This window comes from Solanum pennellii, chromosome 3, assembly GCF_001406875.1.
Source record: "Solanum pennellii chromosome 3, SPENNV200".
Taxonomy (NCBI): Eukaryota; Viridiplantae; Streptophyta; class Magnoliopsida; order Solanales; family Solanaceae; genus Solanum; species Solanum pennellii.
Window position 1 is genome coordinate 64,981,075 of NC_028639.1, and position 25,081 is coordinate 65,006,155.

General features: G+C 34.9%; 4 protein-coding genes across 5 annotated transcripts; 3 read left to right on the top strand and 1 right to left on the bottom strand.

Annotated features, from left to right (window-relative positions):
- The first annotated feature begins 9,170 nt into the window (after window positions 1-9,170).
- LOC107014227 (probable LRR receptor-like serine/threonine-protein kinase At3g47570) lies at window positions 9,171-15,748 on the top strand. Its single transcript, XM_015214082.2, has 7 exons — window positions 9,171-9,205; window positions 9,317-9,465; window positions 9,561-9,807; window positions 10,050-10,190; window positions 11,626-11,708; window positions 12,594-15,404; window positions 15,498-15,748. Exons 1-7 carry the CDS (start codon window positions 9,171-9,173, stop codon window positions 15,746-15,748), a joined length of 3,717 nt encoding a protein of 1,238 aa, XP_015069568.2.
- Window positions 15,749-16,229: 481 nt separating this feature from the next.
- On the bottom strand, window positions 16,230-16,987 carry LOC107013699. Its single transcript, XM_015213571.2, has one exon. It carries the CDS (start codon window positions 16,842-16,844, stop codon window positions 16,491-16,493), a length of 354 nt encoding a protein of 117 aa, XP_015069057.1. The 5' UTR covers window positions 16,845-16,987; the 3' UTR covers window positions 16,230-16,490.
- Window positions 16,988-17,688: 701 nt separating this feature from the next.
- LOC107012476 (putative pentatricopeptide repeat-containing protein At2g01510) lies at window positions 17,689-21,923 on the top strand. Of its 2 annotated transcripts, XM_015212334.2 has the most exons (4): window positions 17,689-18,003; window positions 18,101-21,037; window positions 21,465-21,516; window positions 21,640-21,923. In XM_015212334.2, the coding sequence occupies exons 1-2, from the start codon at window positions 17,930-17,932 to the stop codon at window positions 20,484-20,486; spliced, it is 2,460 nt and encodes an 819-aa protein (XP_015067820.1). In that variant the 5' UTR covers window positions 17,689-17,929; the 3' UTR covers window positions 20,487-21,037; window positions 21,465-21,516; window positions 21,640-21,923. The 2 variants fall into 2 exon arrangements, with proteins under 2 accessions (XP_015067820.1, XP_015067821.1); XM_015212335.2 differs by lacking the exon at window positions 21,465-21,516.
- On the top strand, window positions 20,901-24,804 carry LOC107012477 (xyloglucan endotransglucosylase/hydrolase protein 9-like). Its single transcript, XM_015212336.2, has 7 exons — window positions 20,901-21,037; window positions 21,465-21,516; window positions 21,640-21,706; window positions 23,488-23,594; window positions 23,693-23,793; window positions 23,896-24,089; window positions 24,266-24,804. The coding sequence occupies exons 1-7, from the start codon at window positions 21,032-21,034 to the stop codon at window positions 24,666-24,668; spliced, it is 930 nt and encodes a 309-aa protein (XP_015067822.1). The 5' UTR covers window positions 20,901-21,031; the 3' UTR covers window positions 24,669-24,804.
- Window positions 24,805-25,081: the final 277 nt, after the last annotated feature.

Below are 25,081 nucleotides of genomic sequence, written 5' to 3' on the forward strand. Positions count from 1 at the left end.
GCATTGAGTTCATGGAGAGTACACCTATTTGATTCAGTTTGGTCTAAGATGTAGTTTTCTTCCGCTTCATGCACTTGTTCCTCATACATCCTAACCTTTTGAAAAATATCCCCAAATTCATTTCTAGACCAAACACTAAGTGTATTTGATAATCTTTTCAATTTCTGATGAAACTTCCACATAGCATTACCTTCCACAGGTCTATCCCAGCAATTTTTAACAGTAAGCATGAAGTTGGGATTATCAACCCAACAGTTAAGGAATCTGAAATATTTAATGTGGTCGGCTTCAGTGGATACCATTTCCATTAGTAAAGGACAATGATCAGACCCCGTAGTTGATAAATGAGTTATGGTTGTTTGAGGCATATTTTCTAACCATAAATCATTAACCAAGGCCCTGTCAAGTCTCTTCCAAATTCTGTGGTTAATGCCCCTCTTATTTGACCAAGTAAATCTATGGCCACTGAACCCTATGTCTACAAGACCACAGGCTTCGATGACCGCAATGAAATCCAAACTCTTCTTCATGTTGTAAGGAAGACCTCCAAGTTTTTCCCCCACATCAGATATAACATTATAATCCCCCACAGCACACCAAGGATTGGTATTAACTGAGGCATGATGTAGTAGTTTATCCCATAAGGGTCTCCTTAGATCATCTTTGCACTTAGCATAGATGAATGTACTAGTATATTGATATTGTAACTCATTGTGTTTCATGTCACAAGTGATTTGCTGTTCATCTTCATCAAGAATATTACAGTCAATATCACTGTTCCAAAAAACCCAAATCTTACTATTACAATTACTAGTGGCATTATCCATGTTCAGTTGCACTTTGAAGCTTTGAATGTTAATACTGTCAGAGAATGGTTCTAGGATGGCAATAACTGACAACTGGTGCAACTTCCTGAGCATTTTGAGTCTTTCCAACACTCCTTGAGTGTTAATCCCCCTCACATTCCATATGATTGTACTAATCATTGGGATGATCTAGAAGAAAATAGTCTGGTGTTAGGTCTGCCAGCAGTGACAGTGTTGATATCTTGCTTAGTGAAGTGGAATCTATCTTGTTGAAAGCTTCTTGGAGAAAGACACTGATTTTTAGTAACTTGTTGGATCTCATCCTCTAGAGAGTGATCATTATAAGGACTAAAGGCTCTGATAAGAGCCTCACTAGTCTCATCATTATCCTCATACTCTTCTAGAGTTTGATTGTCTCCTACAAGCTCATCTTCTGAATTAATCACAGCATACTCATCCAAGACAGGTTCTGGATTCAACTTTCTCCCTTGTTGCTTCTTATCAATCATGTCTGAATTGTGGGGAGTCATGTACTGGATTTGTAAAGGAGGAATATCCAAACCTTGGTTATCATTAACCATTACAAATTTATTGCATGGTTCTTCCCTTACTCCCTGTTCATGTTCCCTATCCCTTTCCTGCTGTCTATTTAGCCTTCTTTTTTCAGCATCTCTTTTTTGTTTACTAGGCTTGTTTTTACTCTTTGGAGTATTTTCAGTGTACTCAGTACCACTCTGTTTCCCCTGATCCTCACCTTCCTTTTTCCTTTGCTGTTGTTTCCCCTTTTTTCCTTTGGCAGGCTGCTCCCAGTTTTCTGTGTTCTGTGTTTGTTGCTGGGGTTGTTGGTCCTGCTGTTTCAGAGCATTTTCATCACTCCTAGAGGCTCTATGGTCTGTTCTGTGATCATAATCCAACCCCTCATGCATAGCATGAGGCATATTCCCCCCTTTGGTAACCCCATCCTGCAAGTTAGTGGCTTTCTCCTTACTCCCCCCATCCATACCTCCATAAACTTCATCAGTGTGACCAGCAATAACATTAATATTATTGGGGGTTCTGGGGCTTGGGAGAGATAAGTCAATACCTGATTTCCTGCATTTGTTATCATCAGTAACCTGAGGATCTGGTGTTTTCAAACTGTTTTGATTGTTGCTAACAGTTTGATTAGTTAATTGTCCATTTTTGGGTTGATCTTCCTGACCAGCTGCTTCCCTGAATCTCTGCTGTTCTGTTTGTTGTGCTTCCTGTTTTTCCTGCATTTCAAGATGTGAACAATTATTTTGAGTTGGAATTATATTATTACCTGTAATTCCTTGTTCTTGTTGTTGGCTGTTATTGGTTTTTTTCATTGGTGGGGTAAGGTACAGTTAGTTTGAGTTCAATTTTGTATTTTAGTTCTTGCAATCTCCTAAATGCTGCTTAAGGTCAGGATAGCAATTCCTTTCAAATTTATGTTTAAAACAACTCAATTGAACCAAATCGATATTTTCATAGATATATTGTCTGCCTTCTTTGTTTGACTTCAGTGGCATTTTATAAATACTTGGTCTCCTTTTTTACTTTAAACAAGTTTAAATTGTTTCTAATTATTTTCAAATTTTGTATATAATTTTGTCCAGATACATCTAAAGAAGAAGTTGGAGGAGGAGGAGGAGGCGGAGAAGAGGAAGAAGAAACATTGTAATAGACTTGGCTTTCTGCCCTTCACTATCTTCAATCATGATTAGTTTCTATTCAAACATGACTTAACCAGTCATTTCTGGGAGATTGAGGGCATAGTTAATAGACGTGATTTTCTATATGCATTTTGAACAAAAACTTCTTTTCTTTTTTTGCAACTGCTGCACATTTGAAGTGATGAACTCCTATAAATGAAAGATTTTAGCATTACCAGGTTGATGTTTGGCGTATCTTCCATTCAAATTTGTTTTGTCAATCAAGCATCGTCATATGTGCTGTTTTTATATTTTGTTTCAAATTTTTTTGAACAGGACTGGATTTACCTTAGTTGCATTCTTTTTATGGTCAAAAACCACAGAGTGAACAAAACTTCAGGATTACTTAGCTGGATATACTTTCATCACAGCGATGAAATCCAACTGACAACTGATTTTCTATTTTTTATCCTTTTGTAATCCGCCTGCTTATTGGTGTGATGTTCTTTATTGGCTTAGAAAACCATGAAAATTTTAAGGAACAGTTGTCACCATGACCATTTAATCCTGCCTTATGATCACCATGACCATTTAATCTTGCCTTATGATCCCCTAAAAAGTCTGATAGAACTTTCCAGATTTATAAGTTAAAAGCTAAAAATCATGTTGAGAACCCTCTGTTTGATGATAATAATTTTATTTTGATGTAATGGAAAATGGGTTATCCCGTAGAAGATAAATTCTATTACATCTTCCTAAGATATATAGTCTCTTCTCTTAGAAAACTATGAGATGAAATAGCCAGAGTATATAATTGTTATAAAACCTGTATTATAAGGTTAGCCTAAAACGACAGAAACAGAATAAGATGAAACAGAAAATAAATAAAATACAAGAAGTAATCCGAGTCCACAGAAACTACTGTGTGTCCTTAATAAATTTAATCCCCTCACTGTACCCGAGGTTATGGATTAATTTCTCCCAAGATAAAATGGATTAATCTTGTTAAAGAAATAGAGGTACCTCAAATTTGCTGTATCCGCGACCTCATCAGCTTGTTCATCACATACCTCATTAATGATCAAGTCTCGCTGGCTGTGTATATTTGATATCAGTTCCAAGCGGCATAGCATTGATAATTCCAACAACATCTTAATCCTCTAAGGCATGATTCTTTTTATGATGTGAAATCCAACTGATTAGCAATACTTTCAGCTATATATCCTTCAATAGTCCACCTGTTTATTGACACAGTTATTTGGCTCATAAGTGACAGTAGTATTCTAACTTTTGACACAAAGAAAGAAGAGTCTCCACTAATCGACCATCCTGAATTTATTGATCATGTGCCATCACTATCCATAGAAGCCAACACAATGGTCTACCATAGAAGCAAGCACAATGATCGATAAACTCAAAACAATCAATCAGTATATCATCTACTCTCTTTGTATCAAAAGGCAGAATATTACTGCCGCTTATGAGACAATATAGAAAATTACACCAAGTGGACTACCAAAGACCAATCAGTTGGATTTCACACCAAAATTCAGATCGCTCTGATGAAAGTATGTGAAATTCATATAACAAGATTGAATTTTCAACCAACATATTGATGGTCACCAATTTGTATTGATTTAAATTTGGGCAAAGAGATGATTCTAATTAGATAATGAATAGGGAATTTATACAAGACATTGGAACATAAAGATTAGGAACGAAATTGATACAATTATTAATTAAACTATATGACCACCTTTACCGTTATGAATAAGGATCAAAAAAGAAAATCAATACAATCAATCAAAACAAATGGAAATCTTTACGGTTATGAATAAGGATCAAGAAAGAAATCAATACAATCAATCAAAACAAATTGCAATCTTTATAGTTATGAATAATCTAAAACAGGGAAACTAAATCTTTATCATCATCATCTTGCGAAAATGCCCATAAAAAATTAACTAACAGTTTCTCTTTATTATTACAAAATTATTACCTAGACCTCTTATTAAATAATAAATTACACTTATGAATTCAGTACTTTTGATTTTTGATAATCACTTTTTGTAATTGCATTAATGCTACAATTATTGTCATCTACTTTGAGCTTCCAGCACTATTGAGCTAATCCATTGTCAATCTCTTCATATACTTTTACATTATTTATAAAATATTTAATTATAAACTCCATGTTAACTCGAGGACAAACGGCGTAAAATATATTAGTGAATTAGAACACCTATTTTGCTAAAGTGATGCTAAGTTAACTATGAATTATTGTTTAACCTTATGGAATTCTAGGTAAAAGTTATAATTATCCTAAAGGGAAGACACACATACTTTAAAATTTGTTTAAAATGATTAACTGGCGAAAACTTATGTTAATTAGTTAAAAAGGAGCAAATTTAAAAGGAATATGTTATAAATACTTGATAAAATACTTGTGATATATATCTTGAAAATAAAATATCTCTCAGAAAAGTAATAAAGCCAAAGTAGATTAAAGAAACCTTCATCCAAGTGGTTGAAAACTTATCCATCTTTAGTAAAAGTTCGCGTCTCTTTTTTTTGGAATGGTTTTAAAACTTTCAAGAAAACTTGCTCATTAGACATTTCACAGCCAAAAGCTTTTCGTGATTTAGACAACTTATTTTTTTTCTAACAAAAAACTTAATGGATCTAATCAAGGTGTAACTAATCTATTTTTTAAAACGATTTGCAAAAAAAATAATCCACGAAACCCAACATAACTAATCTGTTAAAAGACTAAAGTAGCTTAGTCTAAAAAAAGTAGAAAGGGCAAAGGGGAAGTAAGTGTCATATAATACAAAGTCAACATATCAATAAGAGCACAAACATAATAAAGTAATAACTAAAAGAGAAAAGAAAGGAGTAGTTTTCCATATTTCTTTGCTAATTTTCCATGTCCATTTTGCATGAGCTTTTGAGAAGTGGGAGACACAAAACAGAAGAGAGATGCACGCTTTGAAATGAGACTTCTTGCACGGTAAAAGTCTTTTATGAAGACTCCAATTAGCTCCGAAAGTGTTCATGTAAAGGAGAGAGTAAAGAAATTAGTAAAACTATACAACTTTATAGAGCTAAGTAAAGTCGTAAAATGAATATGTTATCCAAAACACGAAAATGTGCAACAGTCGCAATTGGTAACTTTAAACCTTACTCAAAACAGCCAAGCCACAATTCATGTCTTTTGAACACAAAATTAACACTCAAGTTCAACAGGTTTAAGCTAAAAAAACATTACTTTTCAATCCATGATCCTCGACATTTTACACCGCCCTCACTTAATAACTTAGAAGGGAACTAATACATGCAACTCTACTATCTAATGGATTCGGAAAAGAGATTAAAATCTATATTTTTTGTGTGCGTAGAGATAATATAGGATCATGGTTTTTCTCACGCAAATATTTTTTTTAAAAAAAAAATGTAACCTGCATAACATTTCTAACTAAGCAAGAACAACACTCATCTCTTTTTAACATACTTCTACAAACGAATACATGAGCTTCAAAAACTTTATCATATAAACATAACTGATTGCGAGTGAAGATTTAATCACGAAATGAACTCATTTCTTATTAAATAACGGCTAAAACGTGAAAGGAATATGGCAAGCTCGAACAAGAAGTAAAGAACCGAGTATATTTTGTCGTCACATATAATTATAGCTAAGTAAGAAACATTAATAGCAATTCATGATTTTTCTTAAGATAAAAGATTTAAAAGTTTAATCGTCACTTGTTGCGGGGCAGTGAACGAGAGATTGATTCCGACGCCTACACGAAGTTCCTCCTCAAAACATTCTTCAGAAGAGCATAAAACAGTGGTTTCAGGTGCGGGGCAAAAGGCGTCCACAAAAATGAATGCAAGACCTGTTATTTATCTTCTGATTTTGCAACTTTGAGCTGAATTCATAAGAGATTTCAAAAGTATTTTTGAATTCTTGTTGATCGAATTAAAAAAAGAGAGATGTGTATGAAGGAGAGACAGGGGGGATTGCGCCTGACCAAAACAGAAATGGGGATCTCTGTCATTCGTTGAAATTGCTGGAGATAGGATGAGTTATTTGCTGGTTCAGAAAATAGAATAGGGTTTGTGAGCTTATTTGGGCTATTTTTTTTAACATATTTTGATATAAAATATGGGCTGAAAGCTTGATGGCAGAATTTCTTTGATTCCAAAAAAAAAAAAGATCTTGGGCTTCTAACTTAATAACGGATGAGTATAAAAGTACAGAAATTCCATTCAAAATATTTTTATTTATACAAAAGAAATATTCTATGTAAAAGTTGGATTTCAATACAACTGCTGTAGTCAAAGAATGAAATCCCTGGGTAAAAGTTATATGGAAGTACGAGTCCTTGTTGAAAATAAAGTTCAACATAACAAACGATAAGAGAGCAGAAGAAATAATATGTTATGAAATTGCTGGAAGATATATTGATCTCCCGCTTGCCCTTGAAGTTTGTTGTTCAATGTAAATTTCTATTAAAGAAACTTATGATTTCTCATCCGGAATTTACCCAAAACTTATACACTTTTACACAACTCATCTATACAAGAAATGATGGGTCAGCATTAAGAAAATTCCACAAAATCTCTTTAAACCCAATCACCCAATCTGTGAAATTTAGATTTTAGAGACTTCGAATGAGTTATATGTTACTGTGTTTTCGATCCCAGCATCAATTCATTACTGTGTTTACTTACCTGGTATACATTTTCAGAAATTTCGTTTTAGTCATGGAGACATTATTATTACTTCCATCTAACATTAGCTTGTGTCTGTAAGACGCAGGCGTATAATATTGCTGCAAAAACTTAGATGACATACAAATTAGCAGCATTTTAGTTCTTGTGGTGTCCTAAATAAGACATAAAGTCAATAAATTAAAGAAGAGATCAGATGTGGTCGAGGGAGAAAAAGAGAGGAGAGCGTCTGATCATTTTTTTAGTAGGAAAATATAAATATTTGCACCAAAACAGAACTGGTGATCTCTGTCCTTGATTGCTGGAGTTAGTCTGGTATGCAACTTTGTCAACGGTATTTCCATCCAAGAAGAAATTCTTGCGGAGGAGCTAGTTTGCAGTAATTCAAGTTAGTACAACAAAAAATACATTCAGTGCCAATAAATTTTCCTTTAGCAGCAATAGGGATACGGTATGTAGCTTCAAGCTTCAACAACAATTGTGTTAATGTTATTGCATCAATATTTATTATTGTTGCTAAATACAATATAGCAATATAGCAATAATTGTACTACTGCCGCTAAATAAGGGGTTTTACACAAAGTGCATAAAATGTAAAGTTATAGCATATTGACCTAATTCAACCCAAAATCTAACGAATGGAGAATTGTCTAAATCATATAAGCAAATCACCAGTCCAATCCTTAACAAATGTGGGGTTCTTACTCACTCTAATACACCATTCACGCTCAAAGGGGAGTTCCCAATAGGGATAAATTAAAGATATGATACTTACATCGAGTTGGGAACCAAAATAAGCCACAAAAATATAAAAGTAATCAAAATAAGTCACTATTTTAGTAAGTAACTAAAATAAGCTTAGTGAAAGAAAAAGTTCCACTATATCCAATAATCTAAACGTTTTCCGTTAGTGTCATAATGTTTATTTTTAATATATACCGAAACTTTTTCTTACACTTTATAAAGTGGAGTTTTTCCTTCCACTTTATAAAGTGGAACTTTTTATTCCATTTTATAAAGTGAAACTTTTTATTTATTACACTTTATAAGAAGAATATTTTTTACGTCTTGAAGAAGCTTTTTCAGTGTTATCATATAAATTATATTGATTTTGATATGTCATTAAAACGGAAAAAAATATTTCATTATGTATTTTTATTTTGAAAAATCTTTCAATCTCTATTTAAGGACGTCTATATATAGTTGATAGCACCTACAACATAAAGTCTTCTATATTTGTTCATTTCGATCTAAAAAATTATCTTCTACAACTAAAGTTAAAGTTTCATTTTATTGGAATGACGAAATTATACATGACAGAAATACCGTTGATTATAATTGTCCTCCCAAACGCAATGCTAAATATCCAATTAATGTCCTATATCATAAATTTATTTCATCAATTTATAAAAGAATGGGTATAAACAGTACGGATTATAATTTGATTATAGTCGAAAAATACCCTACTTCATTTTTATCACAAGGACAAGTAAATTTTGGAGAGTGAATTATCTATAATGACGAATCGTCGACGGACTTTTTAAGGGTTCCAAATGACTATATAGATCAAATCAAGTTAATAATACTTGAAATCTATGTTACGAAGGAGCCTAAGATTAGTCAACAACGTTCTCTATTATCAGTCCGATGTTCATCCCTAATTAGAAAATCATAATAGCATTGATGGATTTCCGATAACTCAATCTACTGATTTTCCTAAAATGACATATTATCAAAATATTTTACCGGTCGATATGATTTTGAATTAAACGAAACTATCAATGAAAGTGATCGGTAATGCTCAATTATTATATTTCGATTATTATTTGTTGATTTTGTCAATTATTTATTAATTTATATTATTTATTATTCTTATTATTATATATTTTGTAGCGGTTTACCTCAGCAATATAGGGATATTGTTCCATGTTATGGACTAAATAATTATTTTGGTCAATCCTCACACTTTGAAATGACGGAAAATGTTGGACATCCTCAAATTTTCATGTCTCGCCTACTTTTAATGCAGATGATTACCGCTATGTCTAACACTATTTTTTTAAATTTGAGTAAGTTAATTGCATGAGACAAATATTTATATATTTTTTACATATATAGGGAAAATATTACACAAGATGAGCCCATTGATCCTGTGAATATCGATGATCGTGACCTTCCTAATTACGGCTCACCTTCAGCTAGTGATAGTGATGATTTGCCTAATGCTGAGGAATCAGGAGATAATGTTCCATTTGAGTCATCATCTAGTGATGATGATTTTTTGACTCCCGATCGATCGCCAAGACTAATGTCCATGAGTCCGTTTCGTATCATGAAATTTCTTATCTTGATCATCTCCCAGATAGTCCAGATATCTTTGCTGATACACATAATGAGTGTAGATCACAATGTACGTGGCATGGACCAGAAGATTTCATGAATGATGCTATTTATATTGAAAAAGACATGTTATTCAATTCAAAGAAGCAGTTGCAAAGAGCAGTTAAACTTCTACATTTGAAGATAGCAAGGGAGTGCTTTGTTATTAAATCGACAAAGAGATCATGGCGACTTGTTTGCAGGCGTGCAAAACAAGGATGTCGATTTAGGTTGACTTCTTTTATTGATAAACATACTAACATGAAGAAAGTTGGAAGATACATTAAAGAACATACATGTGATATGGGTACGTGCCTCGAAGGGCATTTCAACTTGGATGTTGAGATGATTGCGAAGTCCTCCGTGTTGATATAGAATGAACGCCAAAATACTATTTTATCCCTAGATGATTTTTATTTAATAAGGAAATATTTATTTTTTATTTAATAATTAATATTATTATTAATTTCAGATTTCCCATCAAAGACTGTCAAACAACTGTTCTTAAAGCATATGACATTTCAGTAAGTAAAAGAGAAGCCTATCTTGGTTGCAAGAGAGCTTTTGAAAAAGTTTATGGTACTTGGGAGGGTTCTTTTGCCGAGTTGCCGAGGTTCATGGAAGCTTTGAAACACTTCAATCTTGAAACAGTAGTCAATTGTATGTTGATAGTCAATACACATATTGGTGCAGAAATAGTCAAACAATAACATCCACCATATGGGAAAATTATGGAAGATTTGTTGATATTTTTTCGGAAAAAATAATAATAAGTAAATGTTTCAACTTAAAGCGACAAAAAGATAATTTTTTGTGTACTTTATGACATAGATACTTTTATTTTGTCTTATATTTTACGCTATTCTGCCTCTAAATTTATTTTATTTTATTTTCATATGATTTTGAAGTAGTGTCACTATTAAAACTTTTATAGGATGTGTAAACCTAAAGTTTTCTATCAATGAATTTAGATGTCTTCCTAACCAAAACTAAATTAAGTCTAAGGTTGAAAGTAAATCAAACCAAAACCACATTCTAAAAAAGATAAAATTTCCCTACAAGTACAAGGATGTAATCTTACCTATTTTTGCACCTAAAGCAACGAATATGAGTTGAATGTTGTCGGGTTGTGCTACTCCGAAATTTCAATTTGTTTAGTGTGGGGCGTCTTCAAACTGTCGGATTGGGACCATCTTCAAAGTGATTTTTTTTTGGGAGCCATGAAAAGGAAAGGGAGAGAAGGTGAAGGTGAAGGTGAAAAGGTAACTTTTTATAAAATGGAATAAAAAGTTCCACTTTATAAAATGGAAGAAAAAGTTCCGTTACATATTAAAAATAAACGTTATGACACTAACGGAAAACGTTTAGAAAATTGAATATAGTGGAACTTTTTTTTCCACTAAGCTTATTTTAGTTACTTACTAAAATAGTGGCTTATTTTTGCTACTTTTATATTTTTGTGGCTTATTTTAGTTCCCAACTCACTTACATCTAACTTGACCTCAAAATCTAGATCATATCATGAGAGGAAGATTGTTCAAATCTATATTAGAAAACCATTTCGTTCCTCATACAATATGGGACTCTAACGCAGTTTCACGCTCAACCCAACTGAAGCATGGAATGGAAGCCTGAATGAGGAGCCTCATTCCTATATGCATTTTGAATAAAAACTTCTTTTGCGTTTTTGCAACTGCTGCACATTTCAAGTGACGAATTCATATAAATGAAATATTTTAGCATCATCCCGGAAAGATGTTTGGTGAATCTTCCATTTAAAATTTGTTTTGTCAATCAAGCATCGTCATATGTGTTGTTTCTATTTTGTTCAAAAAATTTTGAACATGACTGGATTTATGTTAGTTGCATTCTTAGGTCACTTCTCTATGGTGAAAAACCACAAAATTACAGTTACTCGATATAACTTCAGGCATACTTAGCTTTATAAACTTTCATTGGAGCGATGAAATCCAATTGAGAACCAATTTCAGTTTTTTATCTTTTGGTAGTCCACCTGCTTATTGTTGTGATTCTCTTTATTGGCTCAGAAGCGATACAAAGAGAGAAGAGGCTATACTCATTGACTGTCCTGATTATATTGATCACTTTGATCACAGACTGCTCATTGAAGGTACTAGTTAGTTCGGTTCAATTATATAACCGTTAGTTCTTGCGATGTTCTATGAGACTTAAGGTCAGGGTTAGCTTCTAATTCTTCTCTGGGGGTAGTTAAAAACTGACTCACTCTATTAGGAGGATCAACATTGTTCTCACCAACCTTTCTACGTACACTCAGAACCTACCTACCGAAAAATGGTGGAGATGTTCAACCACTTAAGCACGCCTAACTTGTTAGAATTTTTCTTTTCAGGGGTTCTCTATATGCATTTTCAATCTGAATATAAACTCTTTTTTCAGGAAACTGCTGCATATTTTAAGTATATTGATCATTAATCTTGAAGGAAAATCGCAACCTTTTAGGAACATTGTCACCATGACCATTTGATCCTGCCTTATGATCCCCTAAAAAGTCTGATAATTTTTTTTTCAGATTTGTTGAACATTAAAGCGTTGAGAGGAATGAGAAGTGCCTGATCTGCAAAAAAAAATGTATTAAAATATAACTACGAATACATTTGTTCCAAGAAAGGAGTAACTATTAATAAATATCATTCCCCATCCTTCCATCAAATATTCTGGTTGTTCGCTAATATTAAATGCATAAATTTTCCATCCTTCCATCATATATTCTGCTTAATCACTAATAAGTTGACCAATTAAACTCGTGCATTTTCCATAGAGTTAACATCAGAAAAAGTCATCAACACTTGCCTTGCAAGCACCAGAGAGTCGTCACTCGGTGACTTTTAAAATTCAACTTCAAGAACTGGATAATTTTTTAATGCATATTTTTAAAAAAAAAGCTTAGGTGGATAAAGCACCAAACTCAGAGTCAATGGACAATCATGAAGAAAAATGCTAACAAAATATTTTATTGTTGATACATCATTGGCAGCTTATTTTATAATTGTGTGTCCTATACCACGTAGTGATTCTCCAATACCAAAAACAACATTTGTGAGAGGCGTCATCTCTTGCTCCTTGACATTTTCCAGAATGGAAATTTTCCCGATGAGTTTTAATTCCCACACCTTACTGGCAACCCATGCCGTGTTTCTCGTGTTTCTATTCTCATCTACTCTCAAATATGCTACAGCAGCTACTATACTTGGAAATGAAATTGACGAACTAGCCTTACTTGGATTCAAGTCCCAAATAGCTGAGGATCCATCAAGAGTTTTCACCTCTTGGAACCAATCTGTTCATTTCTGTCGGTGGACTGGAGTAAAATGTGGTCTGACACAGGAAAGAGTCGTCAGTTTGAATCTAAAAGGGCTGAGTCTGGCAGGTACAATCTCATCCCATCTCGGAAATCTTTCTTTGCTCAATTCTCTTGACCTGGCAGAAAATTCATTCCATGACGAAATTCCTCAACAACTCAGCAGACTGTCAAGGCTTCAAAACCTGAATTTGAGTTTTAACTATCTAACAGGGGAAATTCCAATTAATCTATCGCATTGTGTTAACCTCAAGAGCCTTGTGCTCGACCACAACACTCTTGTGGGACAGATTCCTTATCAAGTTGGATTTTTAACAAAGTTAGTGAGATTGTATCTCAGAAATAACAACCTGACAGGAATCTTTCCAGTGTCTATTGGAAATCTTACATCTTTAGAAGAGTTGTATTTATCGTACAACAGTCTAGAGGGAGAAGTGCCAGCTTCTTTAGCTCAATTGACCAAGTTGAGACTGCTTGGATTGTCAGTAAATAGCTTCTCCGGGGAGTTCCCTCCTTCGTTATACAATTTGTCATCCCTCGAATTAATAGCACTTTCTTTTAACAACTTTTCTGGTAATCTCAGATCCGATTTAGGCCACTACTTCCCTAATCTCCAAAGACTTTACTTGGGAAACTGTCAATTCAATGGCTCCATACCATCCTCTTTGGCCAATGCTTCAAAATTGCTACAACTTGATTTTCCTGCAAACAAATTCACTGGAAATATACCTAAGGGTTTTGGTAACTTGCGGAATTTGTTGTGGCTCAATATTGGGAGTAACCATCTTGGATACGGTAAGAATGAAGACCTTGACTTTGTAAATTCTCTTACCAACTGCAGCAGTCTACAAATGCTCCATTTTGGAGACAACCAGTTTGTAGGTACATTACCTCATTCAACAGTCAACCTTTCTAGTCAGTTACAACGCCTACTCTTCTTCGGGAACAGAATTGGTGGAAACATACCCAGAGAGATCTCAAACCTGGTGAATTTGAATTTACTCGACATGAGCAACAATAATCTTACAGGTAGCATTCCAGATTCTATTGGAAGACTCACAAACTTGGGAGCTTTCAACTTGGGTAACAATCTCTTGATAGGGGTAATCCCTTCTTCAATAGGCAACCTCACTGAACTCGTCTATCTTTATTTAGGATTTAACAGGTTAAAGGGTAACATACCTTTAACATTGGGAAATTGTAACCAACTGCTAAGATTGGACATTTCTGAAAACAACCTGACTGGATCTATACCACAACAACTTATTGCTCTCTCATCCCTCACAAAAGTTTATGCATATTATAACTCTTTGACTGGCACATTACCAGTGCATATCGGGAACTGGAGTCACCTTACTTATCTAGATTTTTCTTTCAACAATTTTTCGGGTATGATTCCACGATCTCTGGGAAAATGCTTGTCCCTGGGGGAGATCTATATGAAGGGGAACTCCCTCCTAGGGACCATTCCCGATTTAGAAGATTTGCAGGATCTCCAGTCCTTGGATCTTTCCCTCAATAACCTATCAGGGCCAATCCCTCACTTCATTGCAAATCTTACTTCCTTACTCTACTTAAACTTATCTTTTAACAATCTAGAGGGTGAGGTTCCTATCACCGGAATATTTTCAAATTTGAGTACAGATGTATTTGTCGGTAATTCCAAGCTTTGTGGTGGGATTCAAGAGCTACATCTACAACCCTGTGTTCATCATGAAACTCAGAAGACACAGAAGAAGCATGTACTTTCCCTCAAGTTAATTTTGACAATTGTATTTGCTGCTTCATTTTCAATCCTGGCCTTAATAATAGTTTTCCTTTGTTGTTGGAGAAGAAATTTTAAAGATCAACCAGAACCAGAAGTTAGGTCAGAATCTGCACGTTTCTACCCCAATATTTCTTATGAAGAGCTCCGCATTGCAACTGGTGGATTTTCTTCTGAAAATCTTATTGGCTCTGGTAGTTTTGGAACTGTTTACAAGGGAACTTTTGCCTCTAATGGAATGGTTGTTGCTGTCAAGGTACTCAATCTCCTGCATCAAGGTGCTTCAAAAAGCTTCATAGCAGAATGCCAAGCATTGAGAAACATTAGGCACCGAAACCTTGTCAAGGTCATCAGCGCATGCTCAAGTTCTGATTTCAAGGGAAATGAGTTTAAAGCTTTAGTCTTTCAGTTCATGCCAAAAGGGAACTTGGATGAATGGCTACATCCAGAAAGGGAGATACAGAAGGATAGTTTGACCATACTTCAGAGAATGAATATCATAATAGATGTGGCCTCTGCACTTCATTATCTTCACCATCAGTGCCAAACACCCATGATTCACTGTGATATCAAACCACAGAACATTCTTCTTGATGAAGATCTAACAGCTCATCTGGGCGATTATGGTTTGGTGAGACTCGTTCCTGGATTCAGTAACGGATCGGAACTACATCAGTTTAGCTTACTTGGAGTTATGGGAACCATTGGCTATGCAGCTCCAGGTAAAGTTTCTAGGCGAACAGAAACTATCAGTACACCATATGATTTCATCTAACAATAGTAGTTTATTTATAAGCTGAATTTGCTTGTTGCAGAATACGGCATGGGTAGTAAGGTCTCCATTTTAGGAGATGTGTACAGTTTTGGGATTCTCATATTGGAGATATTCACTGGAAGAAGACCCACAGACACTTCGTTCCAAGCAAGCTCTAGTCTTCACCACTTGGTGGAAACAGCATTGCCTGAGAAAGTTATGGAGATTCTAGACAAAAAAGCTTTTCATGGTGAGATGACGAGTATATCAACCAACAGAGAAGAATACTGGGGCACCATCAAGAGAGAATAAATGGAATGCTTGGTTGGCATGCTTGAGATTGGTGTTGCATGTTCAGCTGAATCCCCAAGAGACAGATTTACCATGAGACAAGTTTACAGTAAGTTGACACTACTAAGAGAAAAATTTCTAGGAGCAGAGGATGTATGAAAGGAGATTGAGGCCACGGGCTACAAGTGAAAGCATTGGATCTGATCTAAGATGTCTGCTAGTCTTACATTCTGTCTATTTTGTAAGAAAACATTGTAGTCTTTCTAAAACTTTGAAGTCGCTGTAGTATTTTCAGCATGCAGAAGAACTAAGGTAGTATCAAATTTCTTCTTACATAATGACTTATCAGATGTTAGTTCTTAACTTTCTACTTCACATGCATCTAACAAACCACAGAAAGCTAATAAAATTAGTCAAATGAGCCAGAACTCAGCTTCCTACAAACATTGAAAAAATCAAATCCCTGTTCAGTTAACAATTCTCACTAACAAGAGACTGAAGATACAGCTAACTAACTAATTTTGTGTCAAAGTAAATTTTACTTATTTACTTTGAATTAGCACATCAACAAAAGCAACAATACTCAAAGTGTTTGTAATCAAAGATTAACTACTCTCCGAAATACGATTCTGTTGATACAGGCAATAAAACTGGGGCTAAAAACACTAATGTGAAGTTATAAGTAAGCCCGAGATCACAGCAAACTGAGAATCATATAGAAATTACAAGGATTAACAGACAGTACCTAAAAAAGCTTAGGGATTCATTTACAGTAACGGTCTGCTTTCTTTTTGACCCGGTCATCAAGGGCTTCTTCTACGGACTTGGCTTTAGCATTCGGGTCGTACCCGAATTTCTTGGCTTCAACAGGGAACAAATCATCGTATTTCCTGCGCTTAGCGGCGTCAATCGTAAACATATCCTCGGGAGCGTCAGCTTGTTGCTCAGTAGCGGCAAGGGCGGCGTCACCGGTTAAAGGCTCATCGGAAACGACGTCTTCGGCGGACTTGTTCTTCTTTTTCTTCTTCTTCTTGTCGATTGCTTTGCTGCGGCTGGCTACTGCGCCTCCTTTGAACATCAACCGACCTCCGGTCACTCTCTCGTATGGATCCGACATGGATCCTTGCCGTGGATGCTTTCTTCTGTTTTCTCGCAGCTACGAGCTTGAAGGGGATCTCTAAAGGGCTATTTCCTGCTGATTTTCCTAATTTTTATTAGTAATAAAGGTTTTGTAACAGAAACTTTGAAGAAAGGGAATATATTTAACTTAAGTTAGCCCAGTTTGTATAGAATTTTGATTTGTGTATATATAATTGGAAAAAAATTATACTCAATTTAACCATGATTTTTTATAAATATTTCAATTATTATGACTTACTTTAATAATTATGACTTTGTAATATTTTTACTAAGTCTTGTGAATTTATTTTTAAATTTTTTATAAGTTCACACCAAATAATGATTAATTTCATCTTTATTTGGATAGAGTTATATAAATTAAAACACGCAAAAACATAATATAATTCAAAAAAATGTCAAATTAAAAAATTCATAATTGCTGCAATTTTGTTGGATTTATCTATCATTTCTCCTTTTCATATTAATTGAATTGTTGAGGTATTTTACATTCTTTAAAAAAAAAAGATTAAAACATAAATTAAGTATTATTTTTTTTTATTCTTATTAATTATTATTAAATTTATAATTAAATATTAATTAATAACTAATTTTAATACTAACCAATGAAGAATAAAATTAAAAGAAAAGTAATTTTGCAAATTAAATATTAAATTAACTTAAAAAATAAAAAATATTTTAAAAATTTAATTAATTTAAAATGGAGGGAGTAATATAAATGAATTTACACAAAATAAATACTTGTAATTTTTTATTTTTGAAACTTCCAAACTATATATTTTCTAAAAAGTTAAACTTGTATATTATGATTATATGAAGATGTTTTTCTTTTTTTAATAGTAAATAGTAATAGGTCTCTTTTACCTTGGATAATTTGTCAGGTTTACAAGGCTACTAATGTGATCCAGGGGACTTAACTTTGTTAAATACTTTTTGTGTTGATTAAATACAACAACTAATTTTTGTGCTTACTGAACTTTTTTTCCTTGCCAGCAAGTTGGGTTTCTGTCTTCTTGGTTTTTGAACTTGTAAAAATTTAATCTTTTTTGTTATTCTTGCACCACAATGGGAAATTCAAGAGCTAAAAATCCATGGGGTGCAATTAGAATGTTCTCCAAGAGATTTTATTGTGTCTTCAGGTATTTTTGCTTTCTTGTTATTACTATTTCTTTTGAGTTTTCATTGTATTTTTGGTTTATGGAACAGTTCTAATTAAATGTTGATTATGAAATGTAGTGAACGCATTGTTGATGTTCCAGTAGATGCCCGCATTGTGAAAACGGGTTTTGACCCAGAAATCTCTCGTTTTAACTTCAAACTGAAGGATTTAATAAGAGAAAATCAAATAGCAAAGGCACGTCAACTGTTTGATGAAATGCCTTACAGAAACACTAGCTCAGTTAACATGATGGTTTCGGGTTATGTGAAGTCTCACAATCTTTTTCGTGCTAGGGAGTTATTTGATAGCATGTTCTCTCGTAATGAAGTTTCATGGACTATAATGATTGGTGGTTACTCTCAGAACAATCAGCCTAAAGAAGCTTTTAATCTTTACACTGAGATGTTTAGGTCGGGGGTTAAGCCGGATCATATCACCTTTGCAACTCTATTATCGGGTTTTGATGATACAACTACTTTAAAAGAAGTACTTCAGATTCACTCCCATATCATTAGATTTGGATTTAGTGCAAGTCTTATTGTTTTCAACAGTCTGATAGATTCATACTGCAAAACTTGCTGCCTCGATATAGCGTCTCAGCTCTTCAGTGAAATGCCAACTAAAGATTCAGTAAGCTTCAATGTGATGATAACAGGGTACACAAAATACGGTTTTCGTGAAGAAGCATTGAAACTTTTTATGCAAATGCGGAATATGGATTTTCAGCCTTCAGGTTTTACTTTTGCAGCAATGCTAGGTATGAGTGTTGGATCAGAGGAAGTTATTTTTGGCCAGCAAATTCATGGACTTGCTATCAAGACAAGCTATGTCTGGGACATATTTGTTGCAAATGCATTGCTTGATTTCTACTCTAAGCATGACTATATAGATTTAGCAAAGAATCTCTTTGATGAGATGCCCGAGTTAGATGGTGTTTCGTATAACATAATTATCGCAGGTTATGCATGGAATGGGCAGTATGAGAAATTGTTTGATATCTTCAAAAGCCTACAGGGTACATCATTTGACAGAAAGAATTTTCCTTTTGCCACAATATTGAGTGTAGCTGCGGCGGAACTAAATTTAGCAATGGGAAGACAAACTCATGCACAGGCAGTGGTGACAACAGCTATTTCAGAAGTACAAGTAGGAAATGCCCTTGTTGACATGTATGCAAAGTGTGAAAAATTTGAGGATGCCAACAGAATATTTACAAATCTTGCCTACAGAAACTCTGTTCCATGGACAGCCATAATCTCAATATATGTTCAGAAGGGTTTTCATGAGGAGGCACTCAAAATGTTCAAGGAGATGAATAGAGAAAATGTTCACGGTGACCAGGCAACTTTTGCTAGCACTTTAAAAGCTTCAGCTAATTTGGCTTCAGTTTCTCTTGGGAAGCAATTACACTCAGCTGTGATCAGACTGGGATTATTGTCTAGTGTTTTTTCTGGTAGTGTTCTTGTAGACATGTATGCAAATTGTGGGTCCATGAAAGATTCTATTAAAGTTTTCAAAGAGATGCCTGAAAGGAATATAGTATGTTGGAATGCACTGATTTCGGCATATGCTCAGAATGGTGATGCTGAAGCCACATTTAACTCCTTCGCAGATATGATTGAATCAGGTCTCTACCCTGATTCTGTTAGTTTCCTCAGTGTACTAACTGCCTGCAGCCACCGTGGGCTTGTTGAAAAGGCATTATGGTATTTTAATTCCATGACTCAAGTATATAATCTTGATCCAAGGAGAAAACATTATGCAACAATGATTGACGTGTTATGTAGAAGTGGACGATTCAATGAAGCAGAGAATCTGATTTCTGAAATGCCATTTGAACCGGATGAGGTCATGTGGTCCTCAGTTTTAAACTCATGCAGAATTCATAAGAATCAAGACCTCGCCAAAAAGGCTGCTGACCAACTTTTTAAGATGGACACTCTTAGAGATGCTGCTGCTTATGTCAACATGTCTAACATCTATGCAGAAGCAGGCAAGTGGGAAAATGCGGCAAAAGTCAAGAAGGCTATGAGGGAACGGGGAGTTAAAAAGGTCACTGCCTATAGCTGGGTTGAGATTGACCACAGAGTTCATGTATTCACTGCAAATGATAGGACCCATCCACAAACTGAGCAGATTAGAAGAAAAATTAACTCATTGGTTGAGCTAATGGACAAGGAAGGACACAAACCTGATACAAGTTGTACCCTTCAAAATGTGGATGAAGAAATGAAAATAGAATCACTCAAATATCACAGTGAGAGGTTGGCCATTGCGTTTGCATTAATTAATACTCCAGAAGGATCACCCATTATTATTATGAAAAACTTGCGAGCTTGTGTGGATTGTCATGCTGCAATTAAAGTTATCTCAAAAATAGTTGGAAGGGAGATCACTGTGCGAGATTCAAGTAGGTTCCATCACTTTAGAGATGGATCATGTTCATGTGGGGATTATTGGTGAGCTATGGATGGATGATTTTGGATCAGTTCATTCGGTTTGTGCTTTCCCTAGTCTATAACCGGTGTCATCAACATTTGGGGACTTCAGCAATTTATTCCTTGGGTGATGATGCTAATCAAAATTTACTTTAAGGGATGGGTGTAACCTAGTTGCAGCTCTGATCCAAAGCTTGTGGTCGTGAACTGTTGCAATTAGGGTCTCTCTAAGTTGGGCTTTGAACTTATGTAATGAATTACATGAAGAACCAAGTTCTACTTTTTCTTGAAGAACATCCCCATCTATTTTTAAGAGTTCACTGGTTTTCTCCCTAAACCATGCATTATTCTTTCAACAATAAGAACAGGATTTCTCTCTGGAGATGAAGGTGTTCTGGGTAATACAAACATGAATTGCCAAGTCTACATCATTCTCATCTTCAAGAGGGAGCTGGTTGGAAGACCCTGATTCTAAAAGAGAAGCTGGCAAAGAATATATAATGTATATTATTACCATTTTTTGGTTCATCAAAGACATCAGAAGAGGTGGTCAGTAGACACCTATATTTTATGCAGGTAGCTCTCCAATTGTTTACTCCCTCATTTCTATCATTTGACAAGAGTTGACCACAGTAAGATGCATCTATTCTAGTTTATATGTAGTAGACAACAAACTTTTTGTGTAAGGGTTTCAAAGTTCGAGTAATTGAAAAGCTACTATTTAATCTGCCTGGAAATTAGGCTTCCTTTTCTCTTTCTTTTCTTACCCCAAAAGAGGAATGATAACAAGTTTGCTTGACAATTACCTTACCTGCTGGTCCCTATTTGGTTTTAAAAGGCAAATTGTTTTTTGAATGCATCTGGCTTGTCTGAACTTATGCGGTTATGCCTATAGTGGCTTGCATGCTATGTTTAACTATGTCAGTCTCCTTCCTGCATGGAGAGTTCTCTAAATAACTTGTACGATGGTTCTAATCAGATTTTTTTTAATCCACCGTTTCAGGTGTTATTACGAGTCATTGTAGGTCCTGTTTCCTGGATTTGTTGTACAGTAGGTTGTTCTTTTTTTCTTTTTCTGCTTATACTCCTGTTTGTGCAGTACTTTATGGATCAAAGAAAAATGTCTTGATTATGTTAAATGGGTGAAGGATGACAAGCTTTTTCATTTGCTGGTCCAGATAATGTTGTCATCATGGGGGCATACTTTTCCAAGATTGAAGTTGCAGTACAAGCCCTCATTTTAGCGTCAGGTCACACAAAATGATTCACGTTGCCCTGCATGTTGTAGTGGTGTTTTCTGCATTGCCAGATACTTCAGGGATAGTTAGTTGAAAGGATCTCTTTTCTTCATGGTGCGGATGTGTTAAAGAACTTCATTCTTAATTTGTTAACTCAAGAGACTGATTACTCTTAAGCTTTTGCTAAAGGACTTCATAGATAGTTACTTAAAAGGCGGATCACAGTCAGTCTGTTTGCCATGTAGCCTTTCATGCCCAGGATATGCCTTCTTCTACTTCGACTTCAAACAGACAGAATTGGGTTTTTTTACAAGTCATTACAAGAGTGAGCTGACTGTGACAAAATCACTTTGTAATTATTACTTCTCCATATAACTTGATACCAGTTATAGAACGCTCACAATTAGGTCAAAAAGCAACTTCTACTTGCCTCTAGTTTTGATCTGCTAGAATCTGATAAGATTCCTCAGAGTGTTTCATCCATGAGATTCTATATCTCGTAATTTTAATAGGTTCATTCTGTTTAGTTCTTTACCAGATGCATCCTTCCATTTTTATCACTCTTGGAGCTTGAACAGTGGCTACTAGCATTACTCTCCAGGTGGTGGAGGAGGGGCCTATGGGTATCTACTGTCTATTAATCTCATCTTCACCTAGTACATACGGCCTGGCAGCTTAACTCATTCCCTCTTCCTATGGCCAGTGTGTAGCCGACAGGGCTTAACTCTAGTATGCGTAACAGGAGGTATATTGATTGGGTGAGTCATATGAAGAGATTGCAGTACTATTCACATGTCGCAGAATTTCAGATTTTTGTTTTGACTTAGCACTTATCACCATGATATATTTTAAAGTAACCTGAATTTTCTATATCAAAGAGTTCAAAAGGTGATTTCATCTTTCTCACCCTGTAGTCAGTACTTCCCATGACTATGTTAAGGATAGAGGTGTCCAGTCATCTTCAAATCCTGGATCCACCTTTACTTGGACCCATAATGTGCCTGCCATTTGACTTTGGCTATAATTGAAGATACTTCATCTAGTTTCTCACTTTCAACTAATGGAATTTACTCATTGCAATTCAACCAATTTGAAATCCCCCCAACTGTATGAACAAGTTACGGAGTGCTTATTATCCTACTACTCTTCTGGGGATTTATAGTGCAGGTTGGAATAATTTATCCTTGTTTATTCCCTTCTTCATTCAGTCACAAAATAATAGTGTGTTTTCTGATACTTTAGTGGGTGGGTTGTTGCCATACATAACTTTTGGCAGTATATATACTGTATTGTTTGCTTCACTCTACTACCTAATAACTAACTTCCCACTTGTTCCTCCCTCCCATAATGTCTTCCAATAAAGACTGTCATTGAAATTTCCACTGTAGAATATTTACTATAAAAACTTGTAGTTAGTGCCTTAGTGGAGTGCAGCAAAGAATCAGTTTATTTGGTAAAGTAAGAATATATATAGTAGTAAACAAGAGAAGAAAAAGGCTGCCTTGCTGACAAACAGTCCACTGTACCATGGCTGCCACCAAAACATATTCTCTTGCTTTTTGTACTCCATGATACTAATATAAAAAATATATTGTTTAGTAATACTATGTTAACAACTTCTATGTAAATAAAACTAGAGTGGCTCCAAGTTCTTGATTGGCGCTTTTCCTAACAGACCAATAGACTTGAACCTTTTTCTTCTGGATTCTGAAATTAATCTATCTTCAAGTTCTAGACAGCAATGTCATCCTTTATGATTGTCTTTTTGATCCTATCTATGCTACTAAACACGGGGGTTGGTGTCAACTTCACCGACGTTTTCGAGTCCAGCTGGGCACCGGACCATATTGCTGTTGTAGGAGACGAAGTTACTCTCTCCCTTGACAGCGCTTCTGGTAAGACTTCATTAATTCACTTCATATCTTATATTTATGCCTATTCAAGGCAATATAATTACATAACCATTTGATTAATTATGTTCATATTCACAAAGGCTGCGGATTTGAGTCAAGGTTCAAATATTTGTTTGGGAAAGCCAGTGCACAGATCAAACTAGTTGAAGGAGATTCAGCTGGAACAGTTATTGCATTTTATGTACGTGACGAAAACCACGTCAAATAAATATCAAGATCAATATATTGTTTCTTCAAACTATAACAACTTATGGCCTAATTGCTGGAAATATGTGGTTTGTAGATGTCATCAGAAGGAGCTAATCACGACGAACTGGACTTTGAATTTCTTGGGAATGTTTCAGGGGAACCATACCTAGTACAAACAAATATCTACGTGAATGGCAGCGGAGATCGAGAGCAGAGGCACGGTCTGTGGTTCGATCCAACAACGGACTTCCACACTTACTCTTTCTTTTGGAATCATCATTCTATCATGTAAGTAATTCTTACTTGAACCTTATCTCTAAATATGTTCTTTCCGTGAAACATGTAGAGGTGCAACTCCGTAGGACCGAGGGTGTTACTATTTTAGAATTTTATATTATCAGTGTATATAAGTCAAATCTACGGTAGCAATGACTAGTTTTAGTCGACACCTGAATCTTTCACAGCTTTTCAGTTGATGATATTCCAATTAGAGTATTCAAAAACAAGGAGAAAAAAGGTGTTCCATATCCGAAAAATCAAGGCATGGGAATCTATGGATCGTTGTGGAATGCAGATGACTGGGCTACACAAGGAGGGAGAGTGAAGACAAACTGGAGCCACTCTCCATTTGTTACAACATTTCGATCGTTCGAGATCGATGCTTGTGATTTGTGTGGTGAGGACACAATTGCTGCAGGTGCAAAATGTGGCAAGTTAGCTAAATTTTTGTGGGATAAACCATCCAAGAAAGGGCTAGAAAAGAGCAAAAAACGCCAATTCAAAATGGTTCAAAACAAGTACTTGGTGTATGATTATTGTAAGGATACTGCAAGATTCACTCAAATGCCTAAAGAGTGCTTGTACTAGAGACACCTCGCAATATTGTACTTTCTAAAAATGTGTATCCAAATTGCTGATCAAAATTTTCTTGTTTGGCTTGTTATTTGACACTCTTTAACATTTAAGACAGTTCTATGGTCAAAAAATAAATTCAATTGTGCTATGACTTTGAATATTTAATTCATATTAATACCAACAATAATAATTATGTCTCAATCTAAGATATTAACGGACTTACTTAAAACCTAATTATGTTTCTCCATTTAAATTCAACGCATGTTGTCATCATATATAATATATCAAAATCTATCACCAAGTCAAAATACTCTTAGAAAAGTAATACGTTTAAAATTAATGTACTAGCAAACGTCAAACTTTTTTTCAGCTAGCGAATATGATGTAACATCTTCACTACATATAATCACACATTTCTATATGAA

Coding starts and splice junctions, on each gene's coding strand:
- LOC107014227 (XM_015214082.2), top strand. CDS start 9,171: ATGACGGAAAATGTTGGACATCCTCAAATTTTCAT. Junction 9,466..9,560: donor TCCATTTGAGTCATCATCTA/GTGATGATGATT, acceptor ATCATCTCCCAG/ATAGTCCAGATATCTTTGCT. Junction 10,191..11,625: donor TCTTTTGCCGAGTTGCCGAG/GTTCATGGAAGC, acceptor TTATTGGCTCAG/AAGCGATACAAAGAGAGAAG.
- LOC107013699 (XM_015213571.2), bottom strand. CDS start 16,844: ATGTCGGATCCATACGAGAGAGTGACCGGAGGTCGGTTGATGTTCAAA.
- LOC107012476 (XM_015212334.2), top strand. CDS start 17,930: ATGGGAAATTCAAGAGCTAAAAATCCATGGGGTGCAATTAGAATGTTC. Junction 18,004..18,100: donor AGATTTTATTGTGTCTTCAG/GTATTTTTGCTT, acceptor TATGAAATGTAG/TGAACGCATTGTTGATGTTC.
- LOC107012477 (XM_015212336.2), top strand. Junction 21,517..21,639: donor CTGGATTTGTTGTACAGTAG/GTTGTTCTTTTT, acceptor TTGCTGGTCCAG/ATAATGTTGTCATCATGGGG. Junction 23,794..23,895: donor GAACAGTTATTGCATTTTAT/GTACGTGACGAA, acceptor TGTGGTTTGTAG/ATGTCATCAGAAGGAGCTAA.